This window comes from Quercus lobata, chromosome 7, assembly GCF_001633185.2.
Source record: "Quercus lobata isolate SW786 chromosome 7, ValleyOak3.0 Primary Assembly, whole genome shotgun sequence".
Taxonomy (NCBI): Eukaryota; Viridiplantae; Streptophyta; class Magnoliopsida; order Fagales; family Fagaceae; genus Quercus; species Quercus lobata.
The window spans coordinates 38,306,302-38,327,394 of NC_044910.1; the positions used below are offsets into that span (position 1 = coordinate 38,306,302).

At 34.9% G+C, this 21,093-nt stretch overlaps 4 protein-coding genes across 8 annotated transcripts; all 4 read left to right on the forward strand.

Annotated features, from left to right (window-relative positions):
- The first annotated feature begins 1,830 nt into the window (after nucleotides 1–1,830).
- Nucleotides 1,831–9,358, forward strand: LOC115953098 (sorting nexin 1). 2 transcript variants are annotated; one of them, XM_031070591.1, is made up of 11 exons: nucleotides 1,831–2,067; nucleotides 2,182–2,319; nucleotides 3,563–3,698; nucleotides 5,006–5,139; nucleotides 7,036–7,110; nucleotides 7,759–7,918; nucleotides 8,059–8,192; nucleotides 8,338–8,406; nucleotides 8,511–8,590; nucleotides 8,680–8,740; nucleotides 8,820–9,358. In XM_031070591.1, exons 1-11 carry the CDS (start codon nucleotides 2,056–2,058, stop codon nucleotides 9,027–9,029), a joined length of 1,209 nt encoding a protein of 402 aa, XP_030926451.1. In that variant the 5' UTR covers nucleotides 1,831–2,055; the 3' UTR covers nucleotides 9,030–9,358. The 2 variants fall into 2 exon arrangements, with proteins under 2 accessions (XP_030926451.1, XP_030926452.1); XM_031070592.1 differs by having other exon boundaries at nucleotides 1,848–2,067; nucleotides 2,143–2,319.
- A 712-nt stretch (nucleotides 9,359–10,070) lies between these two features.
- LOC115952401 lies at nucleotides 10,071–11,942 on the forward strand. Of its 2 annotated transcripts, XM_031069573.1 has the most exons (3): nucleotides 10,072–10,461; nucleotides 10,542–10,595; nucleotides 11,370–11,942. In XM_031069573.1, the coding sequence occupies exons 1-3, from the start codon at nucleotides 10,165–10,167 to the stop codon at nucleotides 11,601–11,603; spliced, it is 585 nt and encodes a 194-aa protein (XP_030925433.1). In that variant the 5' UTR covers nucleotides 10,072–10,164; the 3' UTR covers nucleotides 11,604–11,942. The 2 variants fall into 2 exon arrangements, with proteins under 2 accessions (XP_030925434.1, XP_030925433.1); XM_031069574.1 differs by lacking the exon at nucleotides 10,542–10,595 and having other exon boundaries at nucleotides 10,071–10,461; nucleotides 11,370–11,893.
- Nucleotides 11,943–12,032: 90 nt separating this feature from the next.
- LOC115952402 (prolycopene isomerase, chloroplastic-like) lies at nucleotides 12,033–13,513 on the forward strand. Of its 3 annotated transcripts, none has more exons than XM_031069575.1 (2): nucleotides 12,033–12,754; nucleotides 13,117–13,513. In XM_031069575.1, exons 1-2 carry the CDS (start codon nucleotides 12,491–12,493, stop codon nucleotides 13,153–13,155), a joined length of 303 nt encoding a protein of 100 aa, XP_030925435.1. In that variant the 5' UTR covers nucleotides 12,033–12,490; the 3' UTR covers nucleotides 13,156–13,513. The 3 variants fall into 3 exon arrangements, with proteins under 3 accessions (XP_030925435.1, XP_030925436.1, XP_030925437.1); XM_031069576.1 differs by having other exon boundaries at nucleotides 13,120–13,513; XM_031069577.1 differs by having other exon boundaries at nucleotides 13,162–13,513.
- A 293-nt stretch (nucleotides 13,514–13,806) lies between these two features.
- LOC115952400 lies at nucleotides 13,807–18,179 on the forward strand. The gene is made up of 7 exons (XM_031069572.1): nucleotides 13,807–13,956; nucleotides 14,051–14,292; nucleotides 14,830–15,739; nucleotides 15,814–16,157; nucleotides 16,543–16,806; nucleotides 16,898–17,103; nucleotides 17,394–18,179. The coding sequence occupies exons 3-6, from the start codon at nucleotides 15,447–15,449 to the stop codon at nucleotides 17,044–17,046; spliced, it is 1,050 nt and encodes a 349-aa protein (XP_030925432.1). The 5' UTR covers nucleotides 13,807–13,956; nucleotides 14,051–14,292; nucleotides 14,830–15,446; the 3' UTR covers nucleotides 17,047–17,103; nucleotides 17,394–18,179.
- The last annotated feature ends 2,914 nt before the right edge of the window (nucleotides 18,180–21,093 follow it).

A 21,093-nucleotide genomic window follows, 5' to 3' on the forward strand; every position in this document is an offset into this window, starting at 1 on the left:
TATTTTGTAATAATATGTAAATTATAATTTATTATTATTGCTATTCTTCTTGAAAAAAAGTATTGATTATTATTAATTATAATTCTATTGTTGCTAATATTTTACTTATTTAAACCTCCATGTATCCAAGAATTTTGATCAAGGCGGTTCAAATTGTCGTCCTCATATGGCCTTCAACAAAACATCAGTGTTGCAATTTAAAGCTTCCCATTTAAATGAGCATGCCATTGAACATCTATATTATAGTTTGAGAAATGTTAACGAATGTCCCAAGTTCAAGCCCATCTTTTGGGCAAAATGGGCAAAAGCCCATTTTTGCCTCTATATATATAATGTAAGTTTTTCTTAACTAAATATCTGGTAAATCCATCATCCCAAATACTCATTTTCAAAAAGATTAGAGAACAACTTTATATTCAAGTTCAAGCCTATTTGAGAGGATTTTAATTTTGTCTGATTGGTATAATATGATTGCAGGTGTATCAACGAATTTTGTTAGGCTTCGATTTGCTACATGAGGTGTTAATTGGGGCTTTGACTTCGTTATTAAAAGGAAAGGAATGTGGGGAATTTAAATTTTATAACTAACAAACCACAAAATATTATTACCAAAAAAAAAAAAAACACAAAATATTAAAAGGTCAAAAAAGCTACAAAAGTAACATATGCGAAGCAAACATACATATTCAATTATTACTAAGATAAAAGATAAAAATGTTGATTAATTTTATTATAAAAAGCTTACAAATTGACATGACAATGAATATATCCACAAGTACGATGATAATTTGTAAATATTAGATAATACAATGGTAATATTGGTAAATTAAAGTGAAAAATCAATAATAAATTGACATTTATTTATCCTAAAAAATGTTGTGAACGTATCATTAATTCGTTAGTCGCAACAACCGTAAATACAGAATGATATAACTTTTTTACATGACTCATTAAAGTGAGGTCGTGATTCTTGTTAACGGTAGAAAGAAAAATAATATCAATGATGGATCCATGTAAAAATAATTATTCACTACTCATAATTTGCCATGTTAACAAATTGTGAAAGAAGTTATGTTCTTATTAATAAAAAGTTTTAAAACATAACCAATTTCACAACTTGCTAATGTGGCTAACCGTGAGTGATAAAAAATGAGTAATGAGTTTATTGTAAAAAAAGAATAATTATAATATGCTATTAACTCCGCAGCTTGAATCATTTTCCTCTTAAAGCTCCAAGCACTATATGCATGGGGAGGTGTCAATTCAGTTACAAGGCCTTTGCCACTAAAAATGCATTTGTTATCAAATGATACCATGTCAGAGGTATCAAAATCTAATAAGTGTGAGATATATCAGTAAAAAATAACTAACCCACATAACAAGTAACAACTGGAAGACATGTGTTAGTGTGTAGTTATTTTTGTACAAACTCCGCAGCTCGAATCATTTTTCTCTTAAAGCTCCAAACATTATATGCATGGGGAGATGTCAATTCAGCCACAAGACCTTTACCACTGAGAAGATATTTATTATCAAATGATATCATGTCAGAAATTAACTGAAAAATATGTATTAATGGATAATTATTTTATATATGTATCTCTCGTTTAATAAATTTTAATACCAATGACATGACATTATTTGTCGCTGGAATAACTCCCCCATATTAACTAAAGATCACATGAAAGTCCCATAATGCCAGTTCAGTAACAAACCAAAAGGGTAATTGTTGTGGCGACATGTTTTACGAGAAAGTCAGAAGAATCCATCAAAAAATTGAGTGCACGCCGCGCTAACTTTAAGCCGTACTGGCTAAGTCACCAAATCCGAAAGTGTCCACCTCGCCTCCATTTCTCATTTCGTGTCAATTTCGCAGCAACATTTTCTCATTTATCACAAAGTGCGCGCACTGCGCACCTCAGCGCACTATAGCAAAATCCAGAGACCCACTGCTACACCAAACTAACACCCACTCCTCTCCCCTCCTCCGATTGAAAGTTCGTTGTACCCCCCCGTGACTCCGTTTTCCGTTAATATCCTCCCAAAAATTAAACCATGATTAGCACGGTAATTACGAATCTGCCACCATCCTCACTATCTTATTGAATTTTTTTCTGTTTTTAGTTTATATTTCAAACTCAGTTTTTTTGAATTTTGCAAAATCTCACTCTCATGGAGCAGAATAGAACTCTATCGGGCTCGTCGCAAAGCCCTAGATCTCCGTCGTCGCAACCACCCTACCTATCGGTTTCGGTCACTGATCCAGTCAAATTAGGCAATGGCGTCCAAGCCTATATCTCCTACCGAGTCATCACCAAGGTAAATTCTCGCAAATTGGAGCTAGTTCATGCTTTTTTTTTTAACCAACAAAATTAAGTTATTGGATTGGGATTAGGGTTAGGGTTTAGTCGCTGGATTTTCGTGGTTACTACTCTGGAGCTGTTTGTGCTCAATTTTGAATCTAGGATAATTAAGAAGAGATATTTATTTAGATTGATTATGAATTTCTGTATTTGCTGTTATAGGAAAGGAAATTATTTATCGAGATAGTGAAAAAGCTTCCAAATACTAGATTATGGAAATTTGGTTTAGAGTGTTTGGTCAAGGTTGTTGAGAAATGTAATGGTTAGGTCTCTTGAAGGCTATAAAAAAATGGGTTAGGAATAAGAATTTTTTACCGTTGGTGGCTGAATTGGTGTCATGCAGATTAAACTGTGAAGTTAGAAAGCATTAAACTTTGGGAAAAATTAATGGACGTGGCTATTTTAAGAAACTTTTTTATGGGAAAAGAAAATAAAAACAGTTGATTTTTTTGACAGTTTTTTTATATATTTTCTATGAAAGTGGTATTAAGGCTTTCTTAAAAGGACAAATTTAGGTGCAATACTTTAGGTGCTGTTCTTTATATTCCCCACTTAAGATTGAGTCATGTGGTTACTTAAATAAAAAAATACACTTCCATCTAATTAAGAAAAATTCACATGACATAATCTTAAGAGGAGAGCCTAAGAAACAGCACCTAAGTCTTGCCCTTCTTAAAATGGTCAATTAATAAATGCACTAAGGGACCTGTTAACTAGACCCAACTTTATTTATGCATAACTTGAAATTTTATGTACATTTTGGAGGATAAGAAGTGGTGGGTGTGTTTATGTTTCCATTTAAATTTGAGAAATGCTATGGGATTTTTCAAGTGTGCCTTGTGATAAAAATTCTATGAATAGAGCTGGAGCATATGTTGAATGGCGGCAGATTGACAACCGAGCGTGTTACTAGTGTACTTGCATGCTACAAATTTTTGATTTCGTGGCCACTGTCATTGTAATCTTCTTGAGTTTAGCATCTGGATTTGAATATTATGAAGATGTAAAGTGAACAAGTTATGTCGTGTTACTGGCCAATGGGCTCTTGTTCAAATGGCATCTCCTTACCTTGTAAGAGCAAGATGAGGGTGAGATCATGGGTTCAAGACCCAATGGGCGTGTCTATAACTTACCAATAGAAAACATTAAAACTTTATGCCATGTTATGGTTTGAATGTTGGAAGATATTGTTTTGGCAGACAAATTTTCCTGAATACCAAGGGCCAGAGAAGATTGTCATTCGACGTTACAGTGATTTTATCTGGTTACGTGATCGTCTTTTTGAGAAGTACAAAGGCATTTTTATCCCTCCTCTTCCAGAGAAAAGTGCTGTAGGTAACAAGCTTACCATCTCCTTTTGTCTTTTACACTTCATCTTCTTCTAAAACTAGAAAATGCCATGAATATATTTGCATGGTAATAATTACTTTTCAGGGCTGAAGTTTACTTCATATATAAAAATGTGGTTGATTCAGGGGAAAAAAAGTGGTTGAAGATATCTTGGCAATTGGTTGAAATTACCAATCAAGCATTGAGGCAATGCCTGGATGGTTGGACATTTTTATTGCAATTTCTGTCTGTACCATTGAATTTCTTACATTTGGGTGATATATGTGGCTGAAATATTTGCTTTGTGTGTGCATGTGTTTGTGTGCATGTGTTTGTGTGTTTGCATGCATGTATGAATTGTTTTGAGCAGTTAACCTTGTTTTATTTTTTCCCAAAGTGAGGGAGGAGAAGTTAAAGAAATGTAAAATATTTTTTCAGCAGTAATATATGTATTTAAGGGGCTTTATTGATCCCCTGGGGGCCCTGCCTTTTTTTTTTTAAGTAGCTAGAAAATGAGAGCTCACATGGGTTGTAAAATACATTAGTGCTATGTAGCCTATTCAAGGATGGGGATTGACCCTGAGATTTGTCGGCTGAAGAGGGCTATTGAGATATCCATGAATTTCAAGCTTATGTTTTGGCCATCAAGGTGGCTGAGATCTGTCATGAGTAACTTTTGCATGACCAAATTATACATTTCACTGTGATTGCCAAATGTTTGAGGAAGTTTGTTTATACTTAGGACTGGTTGCAGCCATGCAAGATATTTTGTGATGGATGTTTTTGTGTTGACTTATACTACCTATATGGGTTAAGGCATTTGTAATGGGTGGAATCACGAATGGTTCTTTATATGTTGATTCTTGTTCAGGTGCTTGAAATTCCTCTTAATTGCCTTCCTTGTCATAGTCAATTGTGGATGTCTCTTCCGTGGTTTTGCATTATTTTCTACTCGTTTTTGTCTGATGCACATTACACTTTAACAAAATTTAATTGCATTTCAGAAATTAGTGTCACATTGCTATTGCTTGGGGCCATATATCAATCAGTATCTTTTTTGGATAAATGAGCTTCATATGTCCAATGCTTAACATGCATGTCATGTCCAAACATGGATTTAGCTTATACATCTCTGTTGAAAGTGCAATAACCTGCTCTGATAGTGTTGCTGTCTGTGCTGATGAAGATTCAATTTTGGCTTTGTCTATGACATTATTAGTTTATTCTTGAATTGAGACAAAAGATGTTGCAGTATGTTGTTTATGAAGCATTCTGAAATTCGATTATGACTAACATCAGATTCTCTTTTGCAGAGAAGTTTCGTTTCAGTGCTGAATTCATTGAGATGAGGCGTCAAGCATTGGATATATTTGTTAATCGTATAGCTTCACATCATGCACTTCAACAAAGTGAGGATCTGAGAACCTTCTTGCAGGCAGATGAAGAGGTGACGTTTTTGAGTCTGATGCTTTGAGTTGTACAGTTCTGTCCTTTGCTATCCTAATATTTAGTTAATTCTGTCCAATCTTTCTGCCTATGAGTTGGACAAATCGTGCTTGTGGACTTAACAGACGCACACATTACTTATAAAATTAAAAAAAAAAAAAAAATCTGACACACACATTCAGCGGAAGAGCTAGGATTTTAGTTAGGGAGGATAAGGTTAAAATAAAAGGCAAAATTAATTTTAAAATTTTTAATTAATATAAGTAGAAACTAATTAATTAATTAAACAAAAATTTGGATTAACGTAAAAAAATATAATGTAAATATAAGTTCTAATTTTTTTTCATGCCTAGTGTTAAGTTAGTATAATCATTATTGTTAGATTGTATTTATTTATTTATTTTTAAATCAACTTAAAAATACAAATTTTCATTTTTCCTATCTTTGATTGTGTCTATTTCCAACAAACTTAAAAGAGTCTATAGCATTGTAGAAGAATTCAAGAAAATAACATATGAAATTTGGCACATTTATTTTGGGTGTTGCTATAGTACACTATTTTATAACTTTAAGACTATGTAGTGTGTATATATATGTCTTAGTTTTGTAAAAGGGGTGGGGTTGCCCCCCTCTGGCTCCGCCCCGCCCACAGTGACACTTTGATATCAATAGCCTAGATTATCTACTCTAGCATGTGGATGTAATAAAAGGAAAAAAAAAAAAATACTGGTCATCAAAAAAAAAAAAAAAAAGAATATATATATATATATATCTCTTCCATGGTAAAGTCATTTTCCACGACTTTTTATCAGCTTGGTTGCACAAATTTTTTTCAATTTTGAATCGAAGGACATTAATACTGTTGGTACTCTAGCGTTCATTGCCTTTTTACTGAAAGTTGTCCTAGGTGACGCTGCTAGGGACTCTGCATTAAAAGTCTTAGTTTCCCTATTATGCAAAATCACTAACTGGTTGTTTATCAATTAATCCCATACAATTCCACAATGTTATTAATCATAAAGGAATAAGAATCTATTTGTGAATATTTTTGTCAATGGCAGAGCGGCCAAAGATACAATGAAGAAAAAGAAGTTTAATAACACCAGAGAAAACTAGAGAGAATGACTAACTATAAATTAATTAGTTTTCTCATGATGGTTTTTTTTTTTTTTTTTTTTTTTTGGGTTGTGGGGGGGGGGGGGGTGGCGGGCGTGGGAGAGCTAGAAGGCCATGTGCTCTCCAGTAATTTTTTGTTGTTTACTTTTCCCAATTTCCAAAATAAAATTGCCTTAAAATCTTGTATCTGACCTGAAAGCAAAGCCATTGGTCCTGGTAGTTTGAAAATTTTATGTATTACATGAGAATATCTTCAGGAGCCTTGAGAGAATTCAATAATTCAATTCTGATGTGCGCTTCAACCCTAAGGCCTTAAATTCTACCAGTCTCAACAGGAAGGCTTAAAATTCTTTGCTAGAGGAGTCTGTATGAAAAGTGCTAGGTTATCAAAGGATTTAGTTCATCTAATAAGCTTTATGTGACATTTCTATGGATGAATTTAAAGTGCTAGCCCTTTTTGGGTATGAGGCACTGGTGCTGCCCCATTGCTGGTGATGTTATATGGAATCCTATTGAATCCTTTTCCCAAATGACAAAAGCTTTATGTTTTTGGTTATTTAAGCATTGCTGAAATGCCTCTTTTAGGAAGATTTTTCTTACTCAGTGATGATGGTAACCTAACTTATCCAAAAAAAAAATTTGTTGATGCTTGTACAGTTCTTCAAGATTACTTTTAACACACACCCCCCCCCCCCCCCCCCCCCCAACCCCCTCTTTTGTTTTTGTTTTATGGTGTTTACTACTAATGCCCTTAGTTTATTTGTTTTTCATCTTTGTTCAGACAATGGACAGGCTAAGAGCACATGAGACTGGTATTTTTAAGAAGAAGCCAGCAGATTTGATGCAAATGTTCAAGGTTAGATAAATTCTTTCATGTTCTTAAGATGTTCAACGCTATCAGTATAATTCAACTCTAATGTAAATGTTATTACAATGTCATTAGGCATTTATGAACTTTACTTGATCATAACTTATTCCTCTTCTTCTACTTCCCCTCCTTCCCCCCCCCCCCCTCTGTTGAATAATTTTCTTGCTTATAATGGACAAATGAAAGGAGAAATCCACCAAACCCAGTACTGGAAGTTGTCACCAACCTCTAACATATTCACATAATACACACCATATTAATTTTTCTGGACAAGTTATCTTGGATCTAACAATCAGATTTAGATCTATGATGTAAAAATCCATGTGGTTGAATATTCTATCGAAAACCTGCTCCTTGGTCTTGATCTAATTTGTATAATTTTTGTTGGGATTATTATCTGCTTTAAGTTTTCATGAATTCTGGGACAGAAAAGGTTTTTTTTTTTTTGAAGTAAAGGAAGAGTTGAAATCATGAAATGCAAGTGCAAAATGCAGTCTTTTCTTCCCCTGTGCAATACTTTGGTTGTGTATTTATCTTCAATGCCTATCAGATTAAGTGAGCTACTTGAACTAGTATGCGATCCATGAGAAAGATGATCTGATCTAGCATTAACTCATCCTTCTGACAATCTGACAGGATGTACAGTCTAAAGTGAGTGATGTTGTTCTTGGGAAGGAAAAGCCAGTGGAGGAGTCAGATCCTGAATATGAGAAGCTAAAGCACTACATTTTTGAGCTTGAGAACCACTTGGCTGAAGCTCAAAAGCATGCATATCGGCTTGTAAAGAGGCACAGAGGTAATGAGGGTTATGAAATTTGCATATGAGTTTTAGATGCATTACCTGTTGGTGTTATTCTTTCAGGTTTTTACTTCATTCATTCTTGTTTTAGTGGGTATATGCAAATGACACTTGAGTTCTTATATTTGTTTCCTCAGAGTTGGGGCAATCTCTGTCAGATTTTGGGAAGGCAGTCAAACTTCTTGGTGCATGTGAAGGAAATTCTCTAGGAAAGGCATTTTCTGAGCTTGGGGCAAAATCAGAGACATTATCGGTTAAACTACAAAAGGAGGTAGGCTTTAATAAAAAAATCACCCTTTTTCTTTAAGCTAATTGTGCTTGTGTCGTTTGCATGCTCGCTCTGGTCGTGTATGTGGTGTTAAAAGGTTGAGGTTGTCATGTAATATGAAGTTTATTTTCTTTGTATTAATTTGCAGGCACACCAACTTTTGATGAACTTTGAAGAACCCTTGAAAGATTACGTACGCGCTGTGCAATCTATTAAGGTGGATATTCTCTGTCATTAACAATGTTTGACCATATCATCCAACTGAAGATTTTAATTCTTAATTTGTCAAGATAATCCTCTTTCTTGTGTGTCCTGAAACAGGCAACTATAACAGAGAGGGCCAATGCCTTTAGACGACAATGTGAACTGACTGAAACAATCAAGTTGAAAGAGATTAATCTGTATGGTTTTGTTAATATCTCTATTAATTTGCGTTGCTTATGTCTGTATTTAAGTGGGCTCTTGATTACTTGTCATTTTTGCTAAACAGTAATAAACTCTCACTAATACGTTCTGATAAGGTGGGAGAAGCTGAGATGGAATATAATGAGGCAAGTCAGCTTTCAAGGCATTCTCTTTTTTACGTTTTAGGAATTTTTGTTATTTGACTAAATTGGTTTGGTGATGCAGTTGAAGGCAGAGAGTGAGGAAGCAACAAGATTATTTGAGTCAATTGTGCGATTGATGAACGAAGAGCTAGTAAACTTTCAGGAACGAAAAACTTTAGATATGGGGATTGCTTTCAACGAATTTGCAAGAGGACAGGCACGTCTGGCAAATGGTATTGCCGATGCATGGCGAAGCCTTCTTCCTAAGCTTGATGCTTGTTCTTCCTCTTAATGAAAGGACTCCAAAAGCAAGCAATTTAATTGTTCATGGTGGTTCTTAAGAAACACAGGAAAAATACTTGTTCACTTGGGTGGTTCTTTGAAGTTGCAGGGGCAACACTTGCTGTGTAAAGCTCATCTTTCGTGAGCTGATTCCGCTGTTCTGGTGTTATACGTGATTGTGGTTATTCTCCATTTTATTACTTGTAAAAATTCAAAGCCAAGTGTAAAACAGGGAAGCAGGTTAATCTTTTGAAACATCAATTACAGAGAAAACTTGAAAATTTTCGTGTTTATATCACACTTCCAGAGTATAAAATGCTTTCAGCGAGTATTATTACACTTTTTTTTTTTTAAATTTAAATTTTATATTTTGTAAAATCTTGACATTCGTGGCTTCGTGCACTTAGAAAATTACTACAGTTGGTTATCCCAATCCCAAAAATCATTCTAAAGGGTTTTTCCTATAAAATTTCATCTGAAGGATCAAGTATCTAAACTCACTCCAAACTTATTTGTGATTGTGTTGGATATGATTGCCAGGCTGTTTGGTTGACTTGTTTAAACATATGTTTTCAGTTTTTAAAATTGCATGTATTTTCACACTTTTTCACCTATACGTATTTCTATATATGTTTTCAAACATATGTAATAAACAAATTTTTGCAATTTGCTAATCCATCATAGCCATCTAATTAATTACCAGCCAAATCAATCTAACAAAATGATTTATCTTTAGATAATGCATAAGATATAATGGCTAGAGATTAGGGGTGTGTAGTTAACTTGCGAATATGCAAAAACCGATCCGCTCTAACCTAACCCGCTCAGTTCTTATGAGTTGGTGGGTTGAATTGGATTTTCAAATTTATTTATTTATTTATTATTTTCCCTAAACATCATAGCAATTTGTTTGCCAGTTAAAACTCTTGGCCGGCATGAAACAAAAGTTATTATTTGAAACCTGAATGAACCGACTTTACCATACTTTACTCAGCTTATTATAAACACCATATAAAAAGCCTATCCATCTATCTTATCCTCTATAATTTCTTTAGTCTTTACACAGACACTCTCTCTCTCTCTCTCTCTCTCTCTCTCTCTCTCTCTCTCTCTCTGTTATCAGAACTCAGACAAATTCAGAAGCCATGGCCTCCTGCGCTGCGAGGCTACTCTTCCAACCCGCACGTGTCAACTCCCACGTGCCACTCTCCCCTTTAACTGTTTCTTCCCGCTCACCATTGCTCATCACTTGGGACAAAGACAAAGACATCATCAACAACCGGTTCCTCTTTAAGCTCAGCCAACGGAGTCTGACGTCAGTAGCCAAGTCTTCACCGGAAAGTGACGGCATTGTACCGGCCGACGAAGATGGTGTCTCTCTTGGGACTTTGAAATTGCCTTCCAATACTAATCTTCAGAGATTTGAGAGCTTGCTCTTCCAGGTACACTGTACACAACATAACACACACACATATAAATCTTTATTTATTTTAATTATGATCATATTCATAATTCATAACAGTGGGGCAACAGTCTTTGCCAAGGAGCTAATCTGCCACTACCTGTACCTTTGAAGGTAGGTTGCGTACTTGCTTTATTATTATATTACTATATTTCTTTCATTTCATTAGTTTTATTATTATTATTATTTTTAAAAAACTGATAGATACAACAAATTTCACAACTTGTTGAGTACGTAAAATGTTAGTCACCTTTCCGTGCTATACCTTAAAAGAATTTGTCAAGTTACATATTGAGATTCCATGCATATAGTCCAAATGGACCTAATGAACACCCACGCATGTTACAACTCATAGTCCAAATATAGACAACTTGGGATATCACAATACAACCACTTAATGCGGTTGACACTTTTTATTTATTTATTTTTGGAGAATCCAATGTTGTAGGCACTTGGCCAATGCTTATCAGTATATATGTTAATGTTAAAAAAATTATTTCGTAGTGTAGTGAAAATTTGGTGAAGTTTAAGAAGTGGTGAAAAGGGTGGGTTTATTATTTGGGGCCTTGTGTGGGTGGGAATTAGTGTATTGCTTGAGAAGTGGTGAATTGGGGAAGTGAAAGAAAGCTGACTAAAAAAAAAAAAAAAAACTGTTGGAATGCTCTTGATATCAACGCTGGATTATCAATTATTACGTGACGGGTAATGTTCGTTTTAATGAATTTCTTGGTTATTTATTTGGTCATGATTTGCTTGTTACTAGTGAGATTGTTCAGACTAGAATAACATTGTGAAGTCTAACCATGTAAGATAATGCTTGTTGAATAGCTATCCTAAGTGGTCTTGGTGGTGAATGGTGATGGATTAATCTGCATTTCAATTATGCAGGTAGACAAAATTCCTGGTGGAGCTAGACTAGGTTTTATTACGATTGGTGATGGGAAGACTGAGGTACTCGTGTACATAGATTGCTTGGTTTTTCCAGCAACTGCTGATTCTGGTCCAGTTTTCCGAGCTATAAGAAATGGACCCTTAAAAGATCAGTCACCTCCTGGTGAGCCAAGAATCATGAGAAGTCTTCTGGAAGCGCTAAAGAAGTCCGTGGAAATCGCTAGAGTTTGAACGAGTATTTTTGTGTGTGTTATATGTAATATTTTTTACTATTAGTGTGTTAAATTTAATAGTATAGATTCTGTTTTAATTATATCAACGTTTTCATGCATAGTTTGTACTTTAATGAAGCTTGGTTTTTGCAGAGATCTTAAGTCCTTGTCTCATGTATATGCTTGCCGACCAATAGATCATCCAGGGTTTAGAATCTAAACGGATTACCTTAGGCTGTTAGTTTATTAAGAAGGTGATGTAAAATTGTTTATAAACAGTGTCGATCAGTATGAAGCATTTGCTTTCTACATGCATGCTGGGATAAGAACGCTGGAAATGATGTGCTTTCTTATACTATTTGGGTTGTGTGCTTCTATATGCTGACAAGAGTATATTTGTTGCCTTTTGGATTTATGTGATTGTTCTTTTCTCATATAGCTTCCTATATTGTGGGTACAAGAATTATGGGAACAACATGAATCTTTTTCGGATTATAAGGGTTTATGTGATTCTATATTTCTGGAACAAATATATCTGCTGCTTTTTTAATTTTATGCTGATTGTTAATGAACATATAAGAGGTACCTTGTCAAGGAGCATATAACTAGGTGATTCTTATGTGCACATTTGTCTCATCTTCATGCTTTGGTTCTTTCATCCTTAAACAATGTCTTATAGCTAGTTTATCAAAAAAAAAAAGAGTTAACAAGGCATACTTAAAGAGACAAACTAGTATATTCAGTGACATCCATGCAGGCAGTATATTCAGCTATATTGCTATAAATATTCTAGAATCTTAAACTGAAATGTTCACACTACTCTTAGCACTTGTTTTTAACGGAATGTTCTAATTGGCAAAACACAAGAACTTGGTTCAAGAATCTTTGATTTGGATTTCGAAGAAAATGAAGATACAAGCGGAGTTGGAAGGAAGGCTTGGTGATGGAGAAGAAGTTGGTTATGATGCAGTTGTTGTGGGGTCTGGATACGGTGGCTCTGTTGCTGCTTGTCAGATGTCAATTGCAGGAATAAAGGTATGTTTAATTGAGAAAGGCCGGAGATGGGAAGCTCATGATTTCCAAACTGACAGCTTTAAGATCATGTCCACTGTGAGGATGGAGAACCGGGATTTAGGCATCAGATTTGGCCCCAAAGATGCTCTATTCCAGGTTGTTTTCTCTTTTTATGATGTTCTCTTTGAACCCCAATATAAAGATGAAAAAGTGATTACACAATAATGTTTTAGCATATGGATATTTGGAATCATCGACAACCATGAACAAAAATATGAATCTGTTATTAGGACAATTCCTTTGTACATTTGTGTAGATATTTTACTAATTAATTGATATAAATTGGTTGTCACGAAAAACATATTGAGCCTATAGAAGCCAAAAAAATGTAGTAGTCACATGAGTTGAAAACCTGGTTAAAATATTGTGTTCCTAACTGTAGGCTTTAGTGTAAATGATGAATGTAATTTTTAACTGTTTGATGAAAATATGGGTTTATGAACAAAATGATTCTCTAGCAGCAGTGGCCTGTGGACTTGGTGGTGGTTCACTTGTGAATGCAGGAGTGATGCTGCCAACCCCAGTTTGTGCTAGAAGGAACCCAAAGTGGCCAAAGGAATGGGAAGGGGATTGGGATCATTGTGAAGCTTCAGCTATTGCCATGCTAAGAACACAAAGTATTCCCATTAAGTTTCCAGCTGCCAAGGTCTTGGGAGAAATAGTTGACGAACAGATTGAACATTTATTTGAGACTTCAGAGAAGCTAAACATGAATTTTGATCTTGAAGAGTCAGTGGCTAATTCAACGACACCTCAAAAAATTGACAGCTGCTTGGCCTGTGGAAACTGTCTTGCTGGGTGTCCTTATAATGCCAAAAGTTCTACTGACAAAAACTATCTAGTTTCAGCAATCCAGGCATATTTCTATCACTTCATATGTTAATAACTGCAAAACTATATTTTCATTTACTTGGTTCAGAGATGTTCCATAAATATAATTTGCTTCTCAGATTTTGTGGCTGAAAGTCCAAAACCAAAATGATGGTAAAGATTAGAACAGCATCAATTTATTTAATCCATTATTTTATAATTTTTTTTTTTTGTATTTTCAAATTCTGTAAGAAATAAAGGAAGTAATATTTGTTGGGTTGTCCAAACAGGTTCTTACTTTCCCTGTTAAAATTAGAATTTCTTTATGTGGCAGGCAGGATGCGAAGTTAGAACAGAATGTCAAGTTCAGTATGTGGTTAAAAACCCATATTATACTTGCCAAGAAGGCAGAAATAGCAGAAAGAGAAGATGACATGTTTACTTGGATGGGATTGACTATATAACCAGTGATTTTGTAGTCCTCTCAGGTAGAAAGCAGTAGCAGCAAATAGTTTGTACCTTTTGTTAGAAATTTTGTTTAAAACGATATGTTAACAAGTTCCAATTATATGTTTTCCCCAGCTGGAGTGTTTGGCACAACTGAGATACTTTTCCGGTCACAAATGCGAGGATTGAAACTTTCAGATGCACTTGGCTCTGGATTCAGCTGTAATGGAAATACTGTGGCCTATCTTGCTGGAAGTCCACTACCCTTGAATTCTTTTGGATTAGACCGAAAGCAACTCTCAAAGATACCTTTTCAAGAACGGCCAGGGCCGGCCATCTCTTCATCTTACACGTCTTCATTGGGTTTCACCATCTAGGTCTTGGAACTTCTCTAGTAAAACTTAAATTAACTATACTTCTAAATGGGGTGTTCCTTCATGTCAGCTGGTCATGATAGAGTTTGATCATCAGATTTAGTTGATGATGAATCTGCTTTAGTAGCAAACAACACGTCAAATTTATCCTATGGGGAAACCAGATTATGAATTGTATCTATATTTTGGCTTAATAGATGCTTCTGACATGCTGATTACTTAGGAGTGTTGAGTTTGACTTGAATTATGATCCAATATGCTGGTAGAATCCCCAACCTCGTGAAAGAACATAGCCAGTGTGAAATTAATGTATCTCAATCCATACTCTATTGACAAATGGCATTAAAAATTAGGTAGCTAGTATGGTCAGTTTTTGAGTGGCTATGCAGTCTAGGTCTTTGCACTAATAAATTTCTATGAAGATACAATCTCAAAGTATCCAAACATGCTTGCATACATAGACATGCATGAATTTAGAACTATAAACATTTTTTTTTTCATTGTGAACTTATCTGACACACCCTTTTTTCATTGGCACAGAGTGCTGTACTTCCAACAGCTTATCCTCACCTGCTATTTAAAGGGATCACAACTTATGGTTGGCCAACTGGCTACTGGTTCTTTCATGGGATTATTGATAAGATAAGACATATTATAGGTTTGAAAGCAAGTCAAGCTATTGTTCTTAATGCAATGGGATATGATGAAAGTGATGGGAAAATTATGATGGAAAAGGACATGAACAGAATTTGCTTTAGTCCACCCCATGATCCTTTACTCCCCAAAAAAGTCAAAGCCTTTCAAAAACTAACTAAGAAATTAGGAGGAATTCTCTTCTTATCAAGGTACTGAAGCACATCGGTCCATCTTCTAGGTGGGTGCAATGCATCATCTGATCCTTCATATGGTGTTTGCAACCCCAGTGGTCAGGTATTTAACCCAGAGTCATCAGTCATGGTGCACCCAGGCCTCTATATCTGTGATGCTTCTCTGATCCCATGTTCTGTTGGCATAAACCCATCTTTTACTATTGCAACTGCAGCTGAGTATGTTAGTAAGCACCTTGTACAGGATGTTCTCAAGCACAAGAGGGTTGAAACTGCTTATCAAAATCCACATTCTATCTTTAATGAGAATACAAAGAGTGGTTGGAGATCATGGTCATGTTTAAAGAAACCATGAGGGGTTATGTGGGGGGTATGCCATGCACAGCTTATCTAAAAATGAAGATGAATTCTCAAGAACAGAAGGGCTTAAGTGAGTGGAAGTCGTGTATCAGCAATTGTTATCCTTTTCTGAGAGGGAAAGTTGGTGGGTATGTGGAATTTAAAGCAACTGAGAAGGATAAATTACATATCATAGATGGGAAAGTAAGTTTGTGTGAAGTAGATTACAGAACTCCTTACACACACTATATGCATTATCATCTTCTCCTTGCAGCTGGTTCAAGGTATGAGAAAGTTTAAATTCCCCTATCATTTTCTTTGATTATATTAAAGAATTAATAAATTTTATTTCATGCAGATATATTCTTGAGGGAAAGAAGATAATGAATCCTTATCTGTTTGCGTTATGTGCATGGAGGGAGATGACGACACTGCATGTGACATTTAAGAAAGTTGCAGAGAACAATTCAAGGGAAGACATGATGCATCTAAAAGGCGAGCTCAATATCTCCATGATAGAGCTTCTAAAGAGTTTCATAAGCCTTAGAGGAAACAACAGAGGAAGGTTTATATGTCATCTATCATACACACTCTACAGAACCTATTTCCTACAGATACCACAAGGGAGCCACAAAGACTTCACCCCATCAGATTTGTATCTTAAATTTTATCCAAGCAGCACCCTCCATGAAATTAAAACAGGTATCAGGAATCTCAATCGATTGTTTAAGAGCATAAGAACTCAAATCTGCTTAGAATTGATGTCAGCATATAATGCACTCTCAAGAGAATCAATGATAATAAAACTCAGAAAAGAAAGACTAAATAAAACTATGGGGTATTCATTTAAATTCTACCAATGTATTAATTAAAAACTTATGAAACACACTTTCAAGCTTAAATTTAGATAAGTTGGTGGAAGAAGAAATATCCATCAACGTCGACTTACACACTCAACTTGGAGATTTGACTTAATTAATCACCAACATGATACCTGATGGAGCACAGACTTCTTTGCTGTTTAGTTTTATTCCCTTTACTTTATTGCTTAAGTTTCTAATCTGGGTCCTTCCTGTATATCATGCAGAGGATGGATTTATTATCAGTTGCAGGCAATGGAAGTGCAACCAAAATTTCTCAAAGCTTGAAGGACCAAAACAACCATATCCAATTCTCCTTCTTAATGGGTGTTCTACTGAGAGTTACTGGTTGCCCACTGAACCAAACGATCTAATCAGAACTTTACTAGAAGAAGGGCATGAAGTATGGTTATTGCAACCAAGGTTACACCCTTTGAATCCTTCAAATAACTTCACAATTAAAGATATTGGAAGATTTGATGTCCCTGCTGGTAAAGAATTCAGAAACATACCCCACTTGAAATCAATTCTTACTAACCTCTAATGTCTTGTCAGTACTCACTTTATTATTTTCTTTTGCAGCAACAAATAGGATCCTTGAATTGCATGGGAAGCACGTAAAGATACATGTTGTTGGACATTGTGTTGAAGGCTTAGCCATACATGTTGCTCTCATAGGAGGGCACCTCTCTGCAACCCATATAGCTTCTTTGTCTTGCACCAACTCTTGAATGTTCATCAAGTTAAATCCTTTGTCCATGTTTAAAATGTGGCTTCCTCTGATCCCAGTAAACTCTCTCTCTCTCTCTCTCTATTGCTGTAAAATATAGTTTTGTCTTGAAGAACTTGTTTGTTTTTGTTTTTCTTTGTTTTTATGTTGTCTTGCGTGGCTGTGTTAATCTTCTTTATTCTGTCCCTTTCTACTATGCTCAGCCAATAAGAATAACAATCAGAATAGCAATAACAAATGAACAAAAATAAGATATCTATGTCTAATGAAGGCATAATGTGATATAGCATAATTTTTTACAAATCCATTTCTCCTTGAGCTTAAGAAGGTTTTCAAATCAATTTGCAGCTTTCAATGGCCATACTAGGCAAGAACACAGTTCTGCCTTTGTTGGAAACATCAAAGTCTAGTTTGCCTCATCGACTCTTCAAATCCATTACCCGTTTGATACCACGTTATGAAAGATGCACCTGCAATGAGTGTGAGGTTTTTTCTGGTGTATTTGGAAACACATTCTGGCATGAAAACCTAAGCCCCAGCATGCACTACTGGTTAAACAAAGAAAATGTGACAAAGCTTCCCATGGCAGCATTTCCCCACCTTAGAAAAATCTGCAACACTGGTAACATTGTTGACAGTGAAGGAAACAACTCATATTTGATCCATCCTGAGAGAATGCCACTCCCTACGCTTTATATTTCTGGAGGAAGGAGTCTCCTTGTGACTCCGGAGACTTCTTTTCTTGCTAACAATTACATGAAGTTGCACCAGCCTGGTTTTAGACATGAAAGAGATGTAGTGGAGGGCTTTGGGCATTCAGACCTTTTGATTGGAGAAGAGTCATATAAGAAGGTTTTTCCTCACATTACATCTCATATTAGATCAGCTGAAAGAGAAAATGGTGCCATTAGTGTTGGGGGAAGGAAGTATAGCATAGAGGCCATGGATTGGGAAGATGATCCTTACGAACAATATGGAGGTTTTAGCACTTGGTTTTCTCCTTGTGTTGTTATTTTGTTGTTTCTCATGTTAGTTGCACTATGCTTGTCAATGTTCAATGTGTTTTAATGAGGAAAAGTTATTTTATATTGTTTTAGTTGATCCTTATGAAGAATATGGAGGATTTAGCACTTAGTTTTCTCCTTTTCTTGTTATTTTATTTGTTGTTTCTCATGTTAGTTGCACTATGCTTGTCAATGTTCAATGTTTTTTAAAGAGGAAAAGTTATCTTGTAACGTGTCAGTTTAACCCATATATTAAGGCAATTAGAATACTCCATAATTAGCCATTTTCTTGTATTTCATTACAGTTCGTGGTTTTCATATATATACTTTTGTTGTTGACGGATGTCATTTGTTTAGAAAATACTTTCTAACCACCGTGTACCATTGGCGTAATGTTCACTCTATAAGTATAAGTGTTTGTGGGATATGGAGGGGGTTCAAGTTTCCAAGAGGAGGTTTCATACACATATACATATAAATATAAAACTTATATTTACGTTGGACTTAGGCTTCATCTTAGGTTTTGTTCTCATTTAGACCAAATTTAAATCAATATAAATAAAAAATAACAGAAAATTAATAATATTTGCTATCAATATTTTTTTTCCTTATATAGTATTATTATTATTATACAAATGGTGGTTGCACAAACTAAAATTGAGAATTTAGTAGATAACAATTTAAATGATTTTTTTTATTACATTTGTTTCAAATAAACTAATAATTATTTTATAAGTAGCTATTTTATATTTTCATATATACAAGCATTAATTCTATAAAAAAATAAAAATAAAAATATTATATATAAATTTGGTAAAATTTAATACGCAATTAGTTATGCTTATTTGTAAATGTATCTCATGCATATGAATGAAGTTACAAGCTAGTATTTATAAAAGTGTCAACAAAATTTTCTTTATATGGTTCATAAACAAATGTCTTAAGGGCATTTGTTAATTGGATCTCTCTCTCTCATAATAGAAACATGTGCATTTAAATGCCACCAAGAACTCATTTGACTGCATATATAGAGAGAAAAAGAAATGGGGCGTTAACTTAGATGTTGTCATCAAATGTCTTGGCAATCAATGTACAAGTATGAGAATAGAACCAATATTGCTCCATTAGCATTTTTGAGTTATTTTGAAAATTTGTCACTTTTAATGAGCTTTAGATGGATTCATTCGATTTGTTTGATTTTTTAAAGTAAAGATGTTGAACTATTATATATATATATATTATGCTAGGGTAAAATTCCATTTATAAGTGTTAACAAAATTTTCTTTATATGGTTCATAAACAAATGTCTTAAGGGCATTTGTTAACCGGATCTCTCTCTCTCATAACAGAAACGTGTGCATTTAAATGCCGCCAAGAACTCATTTGACTGCATATATAGAGAGAAAAAAAAAAATGGGGCGTCAACTTAGATGTTGTCATCAAATATCTTGGCAATCAATGTACAAGTATGAAAATAGAACCAATATTGCTCCATTAGCATTTTGAGTTATTTTGAAAATTTGTCACTTTTAACGAGCTTTTGATGGATTCAGGTGTGTCAAATGCCAAATATTTGGTATTTGACACACCAAAAACCAACCTTCATAAGATATTTCAAATCTCAAAATTTTTGCATGCGACTACAATACACTCTTAAATATGAGATGGTACGGACAAAAATGCCAATCTCACCACAGTGACCACCACGTAGCACCATTGAGTTTCGTGCCATCTGCCATGCCGCGCTGCCGAGCTTGTCTTGCCATCCACCATGCCACGCCACACTGCCGAGCTTGCCGTGCCATCCATCACGCCACGTCACGCCGTCGACCTTGCCATGCCATCCACCCCCCCCCCCACTGTCAATCTCTCACCGTGTGAAACATGTCTTTTCTTTTGTTTTTTTTTTAGCCGGGGTTGTGGTGGTGGCTTTTTGTTGTTGTTGCCGGTAGGTTGTGAGGTTCAGGTTTATCTAGAGGGATTGCAGGTTGGGTTTGTTTGATTTGGGATGGGTTTTGAGGTTTGTGAATATGGTGGGTTGTGGGTTAGTTGTGGCAGTGGTACTGTGGTTGTGGCGGCAATTTGGTGGTTGTGGTGGTGATTATTGGGTGGTTGTGGTGGTTATTTTCTGGGTTGTTGTGGATTTTTTTTTTTTTTTTAAAGTGGTGTTGTTGGATGTAGGTTTGTGCTGATGGTGGCTATCGGTGTTGTTGTTGCGGCAGTGGTTGTTATTGGTGGTCATTGTTGCGGCAGTGGTGGTTGTGCCATTGTTGTTGTTGTTGTTGTTGTTGTTGTTGTTCAGGAATAGTTAATATATTATTTTAATGTGTTGTAAATATTATTTTAATGTATAGAATTGAAGAATAAAACATGTGATGAAGGAGATATTGTAAAATGATGTGGTAAAATAATAAAGTAGGCTTTTGGTGTGTCAAAATGACATCTTTTATAGAACAGCTGATGGGAATGCTCTAACAATAGTTTTTTTTATGACTTGTGAACTTTTGCAAATAAAACTTATTTACTAATAAAAAAATGTCATCAATTTAAATAAAAAAAAATTCATGTGCGCCTTATAGATCCAGAATTGAGTTAAAAGAATAAAATATTCCAATATATGTTTACTAAGAAAAATAATTTTATTCTTGGATTTGAGAATTTATTGCACCATAAGAAATGATCTAATCAATAATAATGCTTAATTGTAAAGTTATCTTGCCGATGACAAAAAAAAAAGAGTATAATTTTTTTTTTGAACAAATACTTTCATATGAGTAATATAATTATTATATTTTTCTTCTTCCTTCTTTGCACGGAAGGTCTCCATGGTCTCATTCAACATGCAACAAGTGTGGGGGAGATAAAAGGTTTCTCTCTTTGTCGGAGGGGTCCAGCACTAACCCATCTTTTGTTTGCAAATAATAGCCTCCTTTTTTGTAGGGCAACGGGAGATGAATGTAGAAAAATCATTAACATCCTTGAGACATATGAAGGAGAATCGGGCCAAAAGGTGAACAAAAACAAAACAACCATATTTTTTAGTA